The sequence below is a fragment of the Bos indicus x Bos taurus genome, chromosome 8, assembly GCF_003369695.1.
Source record: "Bos indicus x Bos taurus breed Angus x Brahman F1 hybrid chromosome 8, Bos_hybrid_MaternalHap_v2.0, whole genome shotgun sequence".
Taxonomy (NCBI): Eukaryota; Metazoa; Chordata; class Mammalia; order Artiodactyla; family Bovidae; genus Bos; species Bos indicus x Bos taurus.
The window spans coordinates 36,895,442-36,911,401 of NC_040083.1; the positions used below are offsets into that span (position 1 = coordinate 36,895,442).

The 15,960-nt window shown below is 41.2% G+C and overlaps 1 protein-coding gene and 1 long non-coding RNA gene across 5 annotated transcripts in view; one reads left to right on the plus strand and one right to left on the minus strand.

Moving 5' to 3' along the window:
• Positions 1-15,960, minus strand: part of LOC113897041 — an 876,355-nt gene that overhangs the window by 668,279 nt on the left and 192,116 nt on the right. The window lies entirely within an intron of this gene.
• Positions 7,466-9,531, plus strand: DMAC1 (distal membrane arm assembly complex 1). Of its 3 annotated transcripts, XM_027549306.1 has the most exons (3): positions 7,466-7,802; positions 8,362-8,408; positions 8,777-9,065. In XM_027549306.1, exons 1-2 carry the CDS (start codon positions 7,529-7,531, stop codon positions 8,391-8,393), a joined length of 306 nt encoding a protein of 101 aa, XP_027405107.1. In that variant the 5' UTR covers positions 7,466-7,528; the 3' UTR covers positions 8,394-8,408; positions 8,777-9,065. The 3 variants fall into 3 exon arrangements, with proteins under 3 accessions (XP_027405107.1, XP_027405105.1, XP_027405106.1); XM_027549304.1 differs by lacking the exon at positions 8,362-8,408 and having other exon boundaries at positions 7,467-7,716; positions 8,777-9,531; XM_027549305.1 differs by lacking the exon at positions 8,362-8,408 and having other exon boundaries at positions 7,473-7,802; positions 8,777-9,531.

A 15,960-nucleotide genomic window follows, 5' to 3' on the forward strand; every position in this document is an offset into this window, starting at 1 on the left:
GGTAGAGAAACAAGTCTTTTCCTACTTGTTGGTGAGAGTGTAAACTGGTATAACTTCTTAATGTTCACCAAGCATATAAATACTGTACCCTTTTAAAGTATACTGTAAGATGCATATGCTTGTGATATGATCTATGCACAAGGCTATTTATTGTGGCACTACATGTCATGCAAACATGGGCTCAATAAAGAACAAAAATGGTATAGACCTAATCGAAGCAGAAGATTTTAAGAGAGGTGGCAAGAATACACAGAAGAACTGTGTGGTGTGATCATTCACCTAGAGCCAGACATCCGGGAATGTGAGGTCAAGGGGGACTTAGGAAGCATCAAAGCTAGTGGAGGTGATCGAATTCCAGTTGAGCTATTTCAAATCCTGAAAGATGATGCTGTGAAAGTTCAGTTCAGTTCAGTTCAGTCGCTCAGCCATTTCCGATTCTTTGCGACTCCATGAATTGCAGCACGCCAGGCCTCCCTGTCCAACACTGACTCCCGGAGTTCACTCAAACTCACGTCCATTGAGTCCGTGATGCCATCCAGCCATCTCATCCTCTGCCATCCCCTTCTTCTTCTGCCCCCAATCCCTCCCAGTATCAGAGTCTTTTCCAATGAGTCAATTCTTTGCATCAGGTGGCAAAGTTTTGGAGTTTCAGCTTTAGCATCATTCCTTCCAAAGAACATCCAGAGCTGATCTCCTTCAGAATGGACTGAGTGGATCTCCTTGCAGTCCAAGGGACTCTCAAGAGTCTTCTCCAACACCACAGTTCAAAAGCATCAGTTCTTCAGTGCTCAGCTTTCTTCACAGTCCAACTCTCACATCCATACATGACCACTGGAAAAACCATAGCCTTGACTAGATGGACCTTTTTTGGCAAAGTAATGTCTCTGCTTTTCAATATGCTGTCTAGGTTGGTCATAATTTTCCTTCCAAGGAGTAAGCGTCTTTTAATTTCATGGCTGCAATCACCATCTGCAGTGATTTTGGAGCCCCCCATAACAAAGTCTGACACTGTTTCCACTGTTTCCCCATCTATTTCCCACGAAGTAATGGGACCAGATTCCATGATCTTCATTTTCTGAATGTTGAGCTTTAAGCCAACTTTTTCACTCTCCTCTTTCACTTTCTTGATGTAAGTGAAAAGCCTCTTGATGAGGCTTTTTAGTTCTTCTTCACTTTGTGTTGCACTCAATATGTCACCAAATTTGGAAAACTCAGCAGTGGCCACAGGACTGGAAAAGGTCAGTTTTCATTCCAATCCCAAAGAAACGCAATGCCAAAGAATGATCAAACTACCACACAATTGCACTCATCTCTGCTGCTGCTGATGCTGCTATGTCACTTCAGTCATGTCCAACTCTGTGTGACCCCATAGAAGGCAGCCCTCCACACACTAGTAAAGTAACACTCAAAATTCTCCAAGCCAGGCTTCAGCAATATGTGAACCGTGAACTTCCTGATGTTCAAGCTGGTTTTAGAAAAGGCAGAGGAACCAGAGATCAAATTGCCAACATCTGCTGGATCCTCGAAAAAGCAAGAGAGTTCCAGAAAAACATCTATTTCTGCTTTATTGACTATGCCAAAGCCTTTGACTGTGTGGATCACAATAAACTGTGGAAAATTCTGAAAGAGATGGGAATACCAGACCACCTGACCTGCCTCTTGAGAAATCTGTATGCAGGGCAGGAAGCAACAGTTAGAACTGGACATGGAACAGCAGACTGGTTCCAAAAAGGAAAAGGAGTACGTCAAGGCTGTATATTGTCACCCTGCTTATTTAACTTATATGCAGAGTACATCATGAGAAACGCTGGGCTGCAAGAAGCACAAGCTGGAATCAAGATTGCCCGGAGAAATATCAAATCCTTAGATATGCAGATGACACCACCCTTATGGCAGAAAGTGAAAAAGAACTAAAGAGCCTCTAGATGAAAGTGAAAGTGGAGAGTGAAAAAGTTGGCTTAAGCTCAACATTCAGAAAACTAAGATCATGGCATCCAGTCCAGTCACTTCATGGCAAACAGATGGGGAAACAGTGGAAACTGTGGCTGACTTTATTTTGGGGGGCTCGAAAATCACTGCAGATGATGATTGCAGCCATGAAATTAAAAGATGCTTACTCCTTGGAAGGAAAGTTATGACTAATCTAGACAGCATACTAAAAAGCAGAGCCATTACTTTGCCAACAAAGGTCTGTCTAGTCAAGGCTATGGTTTTTCCAGTAGTCATGTATGGATGTGAGAGTTGGACTATAAAGAAAGCTGATCACCAAAGAAGTGACGCTTTTGAAGTGTGGTGTTGGAGAAGACTCTTGAGAGTCCCTTGGACTGCAAGGAGATCCAACCAGTCCATCCTAAAGGAGATCAGTCCTGGATGTTCACTGGAAGGACTGATGTTGAAGCTGAAATTCCAATACTTTGCCACCTGATGCAAAGAGCTGACTCATTGGAAAAGACCCTGATGCTGGGAAAGATTGAGGGCAGGAGGAGAAGGGAATGGCAGAGGATGAGATAGTTGGATGGCATCACCAACTCAATGGACATGAGTTTGGGTGAACTCTGGGAGTTGGTGATGGACAGGGAGGCCTGGCATGCTGCGGTTCATGGGAGTTGGACAAGACTGAGCAACTGAACTGAACTGATATGTGATAGTGAAACAATGGAAGCAGCCTAAAAGTCTATTAATGTCAATATATAAATATTCATTCCATTCATACAATGGAATCCTGTGAATCCAAACAAAAGAATGAAGAAGCTCTTTACTCACTGACTGTTAAGAGAATGATTCTCAAAATCACTGGAGGAGAAGAGCACACAGACGTCTTTGAAGAGACACAGAAAAAAACTGATGAATCTGACTTTGTTGATGAGAGTGAACCGAAGTGTGAAGGACACTTTTTATTAATAGTAAGTACTTTTTAGTGCCTTCTGCATGTTTGAAATCTGTAGGAGAGGACATAGGCAACGAGAGGAGAGCAAACACATCTTTTGGAAGGTTCTTTAAAAAAAAAAAAAAAGCACTGGTTAAAATAAAAACTTGCTTGTTATTTGCAAAATCTATAATAGGCCATTCTAATAATATTTGTTTGGAGAATTAAAGATGTCCTCTCCAACATTCTTAACTCTAAGCACACTAAAGAAGGTAAGCTTTTAGATAAGATATAATTAGTAGAATCACATGTTTAATAACCATGATATCCACAGAGCTGCACAATGCAGCTCTATTGGGATAAGATAAAATATTAAAATTTCCATTTCTATTATTTTATCTTATCCTTATAATATATAAAGTAGCATGCCGCTAAGTTTTATCTGACTCTTTGTGACCCCATGGACTGCACCATGCCACAATTCCCTGTCCTTTATTACCTCCCAGAGTTTGTCCAAATCCATGTTCACTGAGCTGGTGAGGCCATCCAATCATCTCATCCTCAGTCATCCACTTCTTTTGCCTTCAATCTTTCCCAGCACCAGGGTCTTTCCCAATGAGTTGGCTCCTTTGCACCAAGTGGCCAAAACATTCGTGCTTCAGCATCAGTCCTTCCAATGAATGTTTATGTTGATATCCTTTAGGATTGACTGGTTTGATCACCCTGCAGTTCAATGGACTCTCAAGAGTCTTCTCTAGCATCACAATTCGAAAGCATCAATTTTTCAGCACTCAGTCTTCTTTATTGTCCAACTCTCATATCCACACATGACTACTGGAAAGTCACAATTTTGACTGTATGGGCCTTTGTCAGCAAAGTGATGTCTCTTCTTTTTAATAAGCTGTCTATGTCATAGCTTTCCTTCCAAAGAGCAATCATCTTTTAACTTCATGGTTACAATCACCATAATTTTGGAGCCCAAGAAAATACACTCTGTCATGGCTTCCAATTTTTCCTCTTCCATTTACCATTAAGTGATAGAACCAGATGCTATGATCTTCATTTTTTGCATGTTGAGTTTTAAGCCAGCTTTTTCACTCTGTTCTTTCACCTTCATCAAAAGGCTCTCTAATTCCTCTTTGCTTTCTGCCATTAGGGTGGTGTTATCTGCATATTTCAGGTTTTTTATATTTCTCCTGGCAATCTTGATTCCAGTTAATGACTCATCCAGCCTGGAATTTTGCATGATGTACTTTGCATATAAGTTTAAAAAGCAGGGTGACAATATATAGCCTTGGCGTATTCCTTTCCTGATTTGGAACCAGTTGGTTGTTCCACGTCTGGTTCTAACTGTTGCTTCTTGACCTGGATATAGATTTCTCAAGAGGCAAGTAAAGTAGTCTGGTATTCCCACCTCTTTAAGAATTTTCCACAGTTTGTTGTGATCCACACAGTCAAAGGCTTTAACATAATCAATGAAGTGAAGTAGATGTTTTTCTGGAATTCCTATGCTTTCTCTATGATCCAACAAATGTTGGCAATTTTCTCTCTGGTTCCATTGCCTTTTTATAAATCCAGCTTGGACATAACAATGTTTTCAGTTCATGAACTGTTGAAGCCTACCTTGAAGGATAATGAGCATAAGCTTACTAGCATGTGAACTGAGTGCAACTGCAAAGTAGTTTAAACATTCTTTTGCACTGCCCTTCTTTGGGATTTCCTGGAGAAGGAAATGGCAACCCACTCCAGTATTCTTGCCTGGAAAATCCCATGGACGTAAGAGCCTGGTAGGCTACAATCCATGGTGTCGCAAAGAGTCAGACACGACTGAGCGACTTCACTTCACTTCTTTGGGATTAGAATGAAAACTAACCATTTTCAATCCTGTAGCCATTGCTGAGTTTTTCAAATATGCTGATTTACTGCATGCAGCACTTTAACAGCATCATCTTCTAGGATTTTAAATAACTCAGTTGAAATTTCGTCATCTCCACTAATTTTGTTTATAGTAATGCCTTCCCACTTGACTTCACATCCAGGATATCTGGCTCTAGGTAAGTGACCACACCACTGTGATTACCTGGGTCATTAAGACTTTTTTGTACAGCACTTCTGGGTATTCTTGGCACTTCTTAATCTCTTCTGATTCTGTTAGGCCCTTGCCATTCTGTCCTTTATTGTGTCTATCCTTACATGTAATATTCCCTTGCTATCTCCAATTTTCTTGAAGGGATTTCTAGTCATTCCCATTCTATTGTTTTCCTCTATTTCTTTGTGTTGTTCACTTAAGAAGGCTTTCTTATCTCTCCTTGCTGTTCTCTGAAACTCTCCTTTCATTTTGGTGTATTTTTCCTTTCTTCCTTGCCTTTCACTTGGCTTCTTTTCTCAGAATTTATGTATACCTATTTATGATTTATAAATTATATATTAATATGCTATTTCATAGTATATAAGGGCTTCTCTGGCTGGTGGTTCAGGTGTAAAGAATCTGCCTGCAATGCAGGAACCACAGGAACACAGGTTCAATCCCTGGGTTGGGAAGATCCCTTGGAGAAAGGCATGACAACCCACTCCAGTATTCTTGCCTGGAGAATCCCATGGGCAGAGGAGCCTGGCAAGCTACAGTCCACAGGGTGGCAAAGAGTCAGACACAACTGAAGATACTTAGCATGCACGCATAGTACATAAAGTAGCATGTACTGTGCTGTGCTAAGTAACTTCAGTCATGTCTGACTTTGTGAGGCCCTGTGGACTGTAGCCTTCAGGCTCCTCTGTCCATGGGGATTCTCTAGGCAAGAATACTGGGTTGGATTGCCATGCCCTCCTCCAGGGGATCTTCCTGACCCAGGGAGTGAACCCACTGCTCTTCCAGCTCCTGCTTTGCAGGCAGATTCTTTACCACTGAACCACCAAGGAAGCCCATAAAGTAACACATTAATATATAACTTATAAATCATAAACAGGCATATATAAATTATCTTGTGGGCTCAGTCTTTTTCAATCCATAGAGGATTGTAATCAAAATGTTTGGTAACCACTGCTAAATAATGATTTTCCACATATATAAGGAGAATTTAAATGTGCTATAAGAATATTTTATTGGGGCATAGCAAGAAGCACCAGCCATAAACTATGAATTTCTAAATAAAATACTATTAATTCATTTGGTACAGCACTTAATACAATGCTAACTAAAGAGAGATTACTAATAAATAATAGAATTTTAAAGTTAGGAAAGAAATTATATATTACCTATTTCAAGTGTCAAACATGAGGTAACTACAGGTGGAGAGAATAATGGTTTCCATGTCATATGCCTGACTCATAGTGACAGAGCCAGGTACAGATCCCAAATTTCCAAAACCTTTGTCTTTCAACTATTCAACACATAAACATAGACAGAAAAACTGACAAATATTTAACAAAGTATTCTCTTTGGAGAGAAAAGGAATACTAGGTTATCTGCTACTTAATTTCAAAGACCCTTCCTTTTGTTAAATATCTGTCTTTATGTCTTTCTATGTCCATGGTAGCTCAGAGGGTAAAGAATCTGCCTGCAAGGCAGGAGATTTGAGTTCAATTCCTTGGTCAGGAAGATCCCCTGAAGAAGGAAATGGCAATCTGCTCTAGTACTCTTACCTGGAGAATTCCATGGACAGAGAAGTCTGGTCGCCTACAGTCCATGGGGTCACAAAGTTGCACATGACTAAGCAACTAACACATACCCACACACACCCTATTTTTATTTTTGCCTTTTTTCTAGCCTTCCCAAAATCACATCCTGTTTTAGAAGAAGGAATAGTAAATTTTCTTTTTTATCATGTTAATTTTTAAGCCACTGTATATCAGAAAAATTCAAACCTGAAGTTAATCCTGCTTTTGTCCATCTCTTCTATCAAAAACAGCCTCTGAACTCTAAATGTCTTTCTATCAATAATCCTCTGCAAACAATCCAGCACAAGAAATATGTGCCCAACCCTCCCTGAAGAAAAGATGGGATGAAAAATGCTATAGAGAAATTTAAAGTATTTACGGAGATTATTCAGATCCGTTTTGAATAACTGTCTTATATCTGTGTTGTCCCTTCACATTTTGTAGCATTTAAGAAATCTGATTCTATCTCCTCACAGACACTGGGTCAACCACGGCTATGTTACCTAACAGTTTTGTCATATATTGGGAAACTGATAACCCTGTTGGGTTGAGAATAGTGAATGTCATACTGCAGATAATCGCTTAGCAAAGTGTCCAGCATAAAGTTAGGCATACACTACTTAATTCTTTTTAAGTCAAACACTTATAGTCACGTGAAGTGACACACCCGAGGCCTCATCTTTCCTATTAGGATACTGAGAAACGCAGACTTTTCCTCTATGGAGACTTAGATTTCAAGGCATTTAGGGAGTTGGTTAAATTCTTAAAATGACTGGGAGGGATTAAACAACAACAAAAACATGCCTCTGGAATGGCCAAAGTTTTAGCCACACACCACACCAGGACAGCAGGCCCTTCCTCATTCCTTTCCCTCCCAGGGGCAGAAGAAACTACATTTCCCAGTGGCCCTCAGGCAGCTTCCGGTGCAGCGCGCCGGCGCTACTTCCGGGCACATCTTTTACGTCAGTTCACGGGACCCGACTTGGGGCTGAGGCTCATTTTCTTAATATGGGTTCCTTCGTTTCACAGCCCCTCGAGCCGGTCAAGTTCGTTGCGCCCCCTGAGACCACCTCCACCCCTAAGCCCGCACAGGTCACTGCACCCGGAGCGCCAGCCTCTCCAGCGCAAGCCCCTCTATTTAATAACTGCTGGAGCTGTCGCGTGCTCTCCGGGTCGGGGCTGATAGGGGCAGGCGGGTATGTGTACTGGATGGCGCGGAAGCCCATGAAGCTGGGATATCCCCCGGGTCCTGGGACTATTGCGCAGATGATCTTCGGCATCAGTGAGAGTCTGGGCACCACCCTTGGGCCGGGGGAGAGGGAGAGGGAGAAGAGGAGATCGGAGATCAGACACGTGGGGCGTGGGGGGGCGGGGGGCGAGGCACCCGGGTTGGTCACGTGGCCGCAGGCATCCCCTCCAGTAAGACGCGCGGGGAGGGAAGAAGTAGTTGCTGGGATACTTTCTTTGCTTTGTTTTTTCTTAAATAACACTGTGTGTGTGTGTGTGTGTGTGTGTGTGTGTGTGTGTGTGTGTGTGTGTGTGTGTGTGTGTGTGTGTGTGTGTGTGTGTGTGTGTGTGTGTGTGTGTGTGTGTGTGTGTGTGTGTGTGTGTGTGTGTGTGTGTGTGTGTGTGTGTGTGTGTGTGTGTGTATTTTTTTTTGGAGAACTCGAGCCTCAATCTTTTTAATCCTATTGAGAGCTATTAGAAATAGGTATGAGCATGGTAGTCCCATTTTCCTGTTGACAAACCCAGATGTCTTAAGTCAGACATCCAGGATGTGACACACAGCCAGTCTTTGATCCCGGGTTTATGTGTCACCAAAACCCATGCTTCTTTTCTAGGTTGTGGAGAAAGACTGAGTGAGGGCACCTGACCTTTGCCTTTGAAGGTAAACTGTAGACATGGGTTCAAAGCGCACGTATGAGGTCTTCTGCCTATTGTGACCCCATAGTTATTACTTGTAAGGATACTAAGTGATGGTCAAGATGTCTTCTGGTAAAATGTGGTGATTCTTTTAGCTCTTTAGATCAATTGAGTGAGTAGAATTTTAATTTTTCATGTCTCTTATTGTCTTAACTAGATTGCTTAGATCAATTACTTTTTTGCATAGGGAAAGTAAAAATTTTTTTCTTTCAACTTTCCTTTTCTGAGCTTCACTCTTCTATAAGAAATCTTCAAGGATTAGAGTTGCCATATATGAAAGCACTTGGTACTTTCCTAGCACATCAAGTACTGTTTTGTTTATTTCCCCCCTAGGCATTGCTTGCTGGGGTGTGGTCATCCTGTCAGACCCCAAAGGGAAGGCCTTCCGCACTGGATGAAAGTGCCACCAGTGAATTTGTCATCCCTCCACGTCCCCGTGACACACACAGGAAGAATGGCACTTATAAGCGTTCTGGACAGAAATGTGGACATTGACAGACTTCAGTCCGGCAGATACGACATGACTGAAAAGACAAACATGGATTGTCATTCATGGTCAATGACTGTTTATGGCATTCTTCGCAGGCTCCACAGGGACCAATAAATCCCTGAGAAAAGAGAAGAGGTTCTGTGTCTTATTTGAGGAAGGAGGGTATAATTGTAAATATATATAGAGAGAGAGGAAGTGATAAACCAAATGGGAAAGTTAGCTAAAGTTATTTTCAATAGTTCTTTTTATCATACTTTTCCTATAATTGGGTCAGCACCTACTATCCTGGGTAGGTATCATATAATACACAGAAATACATAAAACATGTATGTGCATACTGCTCATACTTCCCAAAGCATTGTCAGATCCATGACCTTTTGAGAGTTTACCAGCTACTCTGAGGAGGTTATGTCATTGGTGGTAAGTGAACATTAAAAAACAGAGTCCTAGTGATATGCCCAGGGTCATTCAGCGATGGTGTTTGGACTTGTTCTTGTCTTTCAGAACTAGGATTGTTCCCAGGAAGCAAGAATTACCTTTATGAAACAATTGGATAAGCATAAAAATCAGCATAAAATAAAAAGCTTAAGTACCAAAATACTTGAGAGAAATTCAAAATCTTTTGTAGTTTTGTGTGTGTGTGTGTATGTGTGTTTTGTTCTTTTCTCATAAGCACTGGAAAAGTTTCTGTGATGAAACTCAGTTGCTTTTGAGATAAAGACTGAAAATTAGACACTTTATGCCTGAGAGAAGTCTGCTTCCTACTAGGTTTTTAATTTTTTTTTCTGCAATACTGTGGTTTCTAAAGTTGTGTGTAGCTATTTTTTCAGAGCAGACAAATACTCTTCAACTCAACTGTGAATCACAATGTCTACATTTTGGATGGTAGGTTGAATAAGTAGATACCTTTTAGGGCTATTTTTTTGATATTGTATATAAGTATACAAGTCTATTAAGCCTCACAAATGACAATAAGTCTCTTGCATTGTCTACACTAGAGTTCATGGCATGAGTGATTATATATCTATCCAACTGAGAAGGTTTTTCAATATAAAATATTTAAGTGAAATATTAAATTCAGTTATGTGATGTTAGTGAATACAGAAGTTTTAACTTAGAAGGGGAGCCAAAGCAGGGGACTTCCTTGAGGACGCATGACATGTGTATGTTCATTTGCTAAGCCATGTCTGACTGACTGTAGCCCACCAGGCTTCTCTGTCCATGGGATTTCCCAGGCAACAATACTGGAGCGGGTTGCTATTTCCTTCTCCAGGGGATCTTCCCAACCCAGGGATTGAACCCACATATCCTGCACTGGCAGGCAGATTCTTTACCACTGAGTCACCAGGCAAGCCCCCCATGACACACGATAATCCACTAAAATACCCATGAAGACAAGTTACTGCCTTCTTTAAAAGGTAACCCATTCTGTTGAAGGAAAGCTTCAGTCCTAACATTTTCTTAGTTTTAAAACCAAATTACAGTTTGCTCATCTTGGCTTGACTTCCTGGATACATAACATAACTCTTAAATGTATATATTATAATTTTAGCATGTTTCTCAGGATTCATACCAGTATGAATCTTTAATCAAATAAAAGCTTTTTCCAAATAAACTTGCCCAAAGTATACTGCCAAATTAGGTTTGGCAGACTGATTCCAAATCAAGAAAGGAGTATGTCAAGGCTATATGTTGTCACCCTGCTTATTTAACTTATATGCAGAGTATATCATGAGAAACACTGGTCTGGATGAAGCACAAGCTGGAATCAAGATTGCTGGGAGAAATATCAATAACCTCAGATACACACATGACACCACGCTTAGGGCAGAAAGTGAGGAAGAACTTAAGAGGCTCTTGATGAAAGTGAAAGAGGACAATGAAAAAGGAGACTTAAAAAAACTCAACATTCAGAAAATTAAGATCATGGCATCCAGTCCCATCACTTTATGGGAAACAGATGGGGAAACAATGGAAACAATGACAGACTTTTATTTTTGGGGGCTCAAATATCACTGCAGATGGTGACTGCTGTCATGAAATTAAAAGACGCTCCTTGGAAGAAAAGCTATGACCAACCTAGACAGCATATGAAAAAGCAGAGACATTACTTTGCCAACAAAGGTCTGTCTAGTCAAAGCTATGGTTTTTCCAGTAGTCATGTATGGATGTGAGGATTGGACTATGAAGAAAGCTGAGCACTGAAGAATTGATGCTTTTGAACTGTGGTGTTGGAGAAGACTCTTGAGAGTCCCTTGGACTAAGGAGATCCAACCAGTCAATCCTAAAGGAAATGAGTCCTGAATATTCATTGGAAGGACTGATGCTGAAGCTGAAACTCCAACACTTTGGCTGGCTGATGGGAAGAACCAACTCATTGGAAAAGACCTTGATGCTGGGAAAGATTGAAAGCAGAAGGAGAAGGGGAAGACAGAGGATGAGATGGTTGGATGGCATCACTGACTTGATGGATATGAGTTTGAGCAAGCTCTGGGTGTTGGTGATGGCCTGGAGTGCTGCAGTCGTTGGGGTTGTCGTTGCTGCAGTCGTCCCGCTGCAAAGTGGGACACGACTGAGCAACTGAACTGAACTTGGACTCACTTAACTAGGTGTGAGCAAAGTACTGTTCTGCCATATCTAAAGGCAGTTAGGGATAATCTCCCTCCATCCCCTCCCCAAAATAGCTTAGAATTTGTAGTTAAAATTGTTTGAATTTGCTTTCACTTCTGTCAGTGCTAAATTAGAGGCCATGGTTTGTTTTAGGGATGAATCTTCAGAGGGAAAAGAGACATTGCCTTAGTTCTGCAAAGTAGGAGGTGCATTTAGTGTTCCTGTATTACCCTCTCTTTTCTCAGGGATGAAGTGCATTTAGTGCCCCTATATTATCTTCTCTTTCCTTGGGTGAGCAGGACAAAGAAGCTCAAGAATCAAAGGATCCCTGATTGACTTAGCAGTGAAGAATCTCCCTACCAATGCAAGAGACAGGTTCAATCCCTGGATCGGGAAGATTCCTTGCAGAAGGAAATGGCAACCAATCCAGTATTCTTGCCTGGGAAATCCCATGGACAGAGGGGCCTGGTAGGCTACAGTCCTCTGGGTCGTGAAAAGTGGGCATAACTTAGCAAGTGAACAATAACAACAATTTAAGAACACCAGCTTAATTATGATGGGTTTTAGAATCTTTGCAGTATGGAAATGAGAGTTTATTTTTTCCTTTCACAAAGAAAGGAAAAAAAGTACAAAAACAGGCAATTTAAAAACACACTTAGAGTTTTCCTTGGAATGCAGATCAAAATGTGTCAACACTGGTATTTTTCATGGTGTCTAAAATACCTATTAGGACAAACTTAACATGGTGTAAACTTTGATATCTCCAGATGATCAAGAAATGACTGTACCGTCTCTTATTTCCTTTGTGTATTGCACTGACTAGTCTAGAAACCAGTGAACAGCTAACAACATATTAAAGGACCTGAATATAGACTGATCCTTGGGATCTTGTGTACTGGGGGGAGAGGTAGGGGTCTCTTTTTTCCCTAGGTGAATTAATGGACAGCTGTTGCTTGCAGCACTGCTGTATGCCAAATGCAGACCAACCTAAACAGTTCTGGAGTTTCACCTGACAGAAGCCATTGCAGAGACAGCTGTTGCTGGCAGCCTTAGAGGTTAAGCATTTCAGCTGTGATTTGTGCTTCACTCCCACCCTCAACTAGCATTTGCCCCTTGCTCCTTTTTTATTACTCATTTCTCAGCCTGACTGTGTCTGAATTAGGGGCCTCTTGAATGATGCCACTTGATTTGACAGCATGAAATATATTGCTCCAAAATTAAATATATGTTCAGGGCAAGCTTATGTTCAAGAACCCCCTCAAACCAGGCTTGGCCTCAACTGATTTATTGCCAGGAAGTTGATGAAACCAACACTTCTCAAATCTTGAAGTGAGGAATAGTAAGCAATTTTGAGTTGAAACCTTCTTCTTCTTTTTTTTTTTTTTTTCCTCTCTTTTAAATGACAGATAAATCCTTGCCTTGACCCAATGATTATTTAGGTATCAGGGGCAAAGAGAGGTGAGAGACCTATAATTACACACCATTCAGAGGTATCCTAAGAGCATGGGGAAAAAAATTTGTCACTCTTCTAAATGCATGTCTCTTGGCCTTTGAGCTATTCAACAACTTGTCATTCAAATGTAAATGTAGAGAAATGGCCAGAAGGGAGAGTGTTAAATGCAACAATGCCACTAAAAGCACTTGCTCAGTCTTGTGACTGAATTTGCAGGGGCTTCAGGAGTGTGGTTGACAGAATTCTTCAGATGGACCCCCCCAAGGCTCCCAACCCCTGGGTATACACACACCTTCTCCTAGTTATTCAAACATCGTTCTAGGTATGGCTGTGAAGGAAATTTGCAGATGTAATTAAGGTTCCAGATCAATTTGATCTGAAGATAAGGAGATTATCCAGATGCACTAAATCACATGAGCCCATTATATCTTGATCCAGAGGTTAGAGACCTGAGAAAACAGAGATTAAAAGCAGGAGGGGGAGTCAACAGGCTGGAAGAAAACAAACATCCATAGTGAGAATTTCCTGTGGAGGTCATGTGACTAGGAATGACTAACAACTCAAAGGGAAATGAAGCCCTCCCTCACTTCTGCAACTGGAAGGCAATGAATCCTGTGAATCCCCTATGAGCTTAGAAGAGGGCCCTGTGAGAATGAAGAACTGCAACCCCAGCCAAACCTTGGTTTCAGCCCAGTGAGACCCTAAGCAGAGTATCCAGTTATGCTGTGAAATGAGATAATAAATTTAAGTTGTCAAGTTTGTGATAATCTGTTACATACAAGGAATCATAAAGGAATACAACTTCCCTGAATACAAGGAAGTTTGAATACAAGGAATCAGAAGTGTTTTGCAGTATCATAGTCATAGAGGGAACTAAGCAGAACCCCATGGTCCCCTCCCCCCGAGAACAAAGGCCTCCCAGAGTCACAAAAGAGTAGGCTCAAGCAGTTAATGATAAGAGAGTCATAGACTCAGTGTCCGATGAAAAATGGTATTAACACTCTTGCTCATAACAATCTATATCTTTGTGAGAATTAGAATAATTGTAGCTTGCTCTGCCCACAAAGGCAACTCAAACTGTCACCAAACAGATGCTACAAAACCATGTCAGTATCTTCTACTCTGACACAGAGTGACATATAGCACCCTGCTGCTAAGTCACTTCAGTTGTGTCTGACTTTGTGTGACCCCATAGACGGCAGCCCACAGGCTCCCCCATCCCTGGGATTCTCCAGGCAAGAACACTAGAGTGGGTTGTCATTTCCTTCTCCAATGCATGAAAGTGAAAAGTGAAAGTGAAGTCACTCAGTTGTGTCCAACTCTTCGCGACCCCATGGACTGCAGCCCACCAGGCTCCTCCGTCCATGGGGTTTTCCAGGCAAGAGTACTGGAGTGGGGTGCCATTGCCTTCTCCATATAGCACCCTATGTCAGCATAAAGTTGCGGTCCATGGGGTTGCAAAGAGTAGAACACAACTTAGCAACTGAACAAATGAACAACAATGTCAACAACAACAAATAAAGAAGTTACAGAAGATGGACCTTCACCTCTAGTCTCAGAATGATTCTGATTTGCCCCTTTCCTGTTAGCCAATTTCTGCTTCTCCAAAATGTTAATTATAAAAATGACGTCAGCTGATAACATTTAATCTAACTCCTGTCTTCTTCTCTAGTGAATATACACAATGTCCTGCCTAACCTGTTGAATCCTTTCCTGGATTAAAAGGAACAAGAATGAAAAATTAAGTAGTTAAAAAATGACTAACTCTCTATCCCCAGCTTCCCCCCTTAGCAAATTTGCAGGCTGACCAAGCAGGCAAGAGAGCATTCAAAAGAAGGTCAAGAGAAATCAGCAGGCCTGCACGCAATGGAGAAATGATGAAGAATCTGACCGCCTACCTTAATGATTAAATGAGGTTGTTTTTCTTTTCTCCCTTTGAAAATTACTATGGCTGAACAGAATTTTCAGAGTTGATCTCCAGACATGAGTCTGCCTTCTCCCCAGGTTGCCAGCTTTTTTGAATAAAGCACCTTTCCTTTCTATTGACACTTTCCCCTCAGTTAACAGGTTCTGAGAAGTGAGCAACCAAACCTGAGTTTAGTAACAAAAGTAGGTGGGACACTAGACCAAACAGACATCCCCATTCTGGGCACTTGGGAAGAACAAGAAGGGACCACCTGAAAAGCATTTGTCTTCATAGTTACAGTCTTCATTTGTTCTTTTATTGGTGGTTTTCTTGGATAATCTATATTTTGTTTTCTAGTAAAATTGTTCCACTGTTAAATCTATTTTAAAAAATTACAGCACCCTTTTTATGTGCCAAGCATTATGCAAACTAAATACTTTGTAGGTATCATTTATTCCTTTCTCAGCAACCCTGTTTTAAAGATGAGATGCTTGAGGACCTCAAGGATGCAGAGCAGGTAAGAATTTCCCCAACACCTCAAGTGATGAACCAATAGTAGCTTGGCTAAGAGAAAGTGAAAGTCACTCAGTTGTGTCTGACTCTTTGTCCCAACTTGCCCAAATGAACTTAGCTTTCACCTACTTGTGCTCTTCTTTTTCCTATCTCCATTAATAGCATTTCCATCTAATCAGAGAAGCTAGAGATTGTGGAATTATTTATGAGCATCTTTATCATTTTTCTCTTCTTTTCATAAGTCCTGATTATTTTAACTCTTTACAGCTCTTTCGCATCCATTTCCATTGCTATTGTTTTGGATCACCTAACATCTTTTCTCATGTACATCACCATAGTAGATTTTTCATTTCTCCTTGCTTTCTGGAAACCCTTCTCATCTGCCCTCCACGCTATAGCTAGTGTAGTCATACAATGTCTCCCCTTAAAACCCTTCAGTATCTCTGCTACACACACAATGAATGTTATTGCATGGGATGCCTTTGTTATTTCACCCGCCATAACTCTCCATCTTTATTTTATCTCCACTCTCTGGATTTTGTACC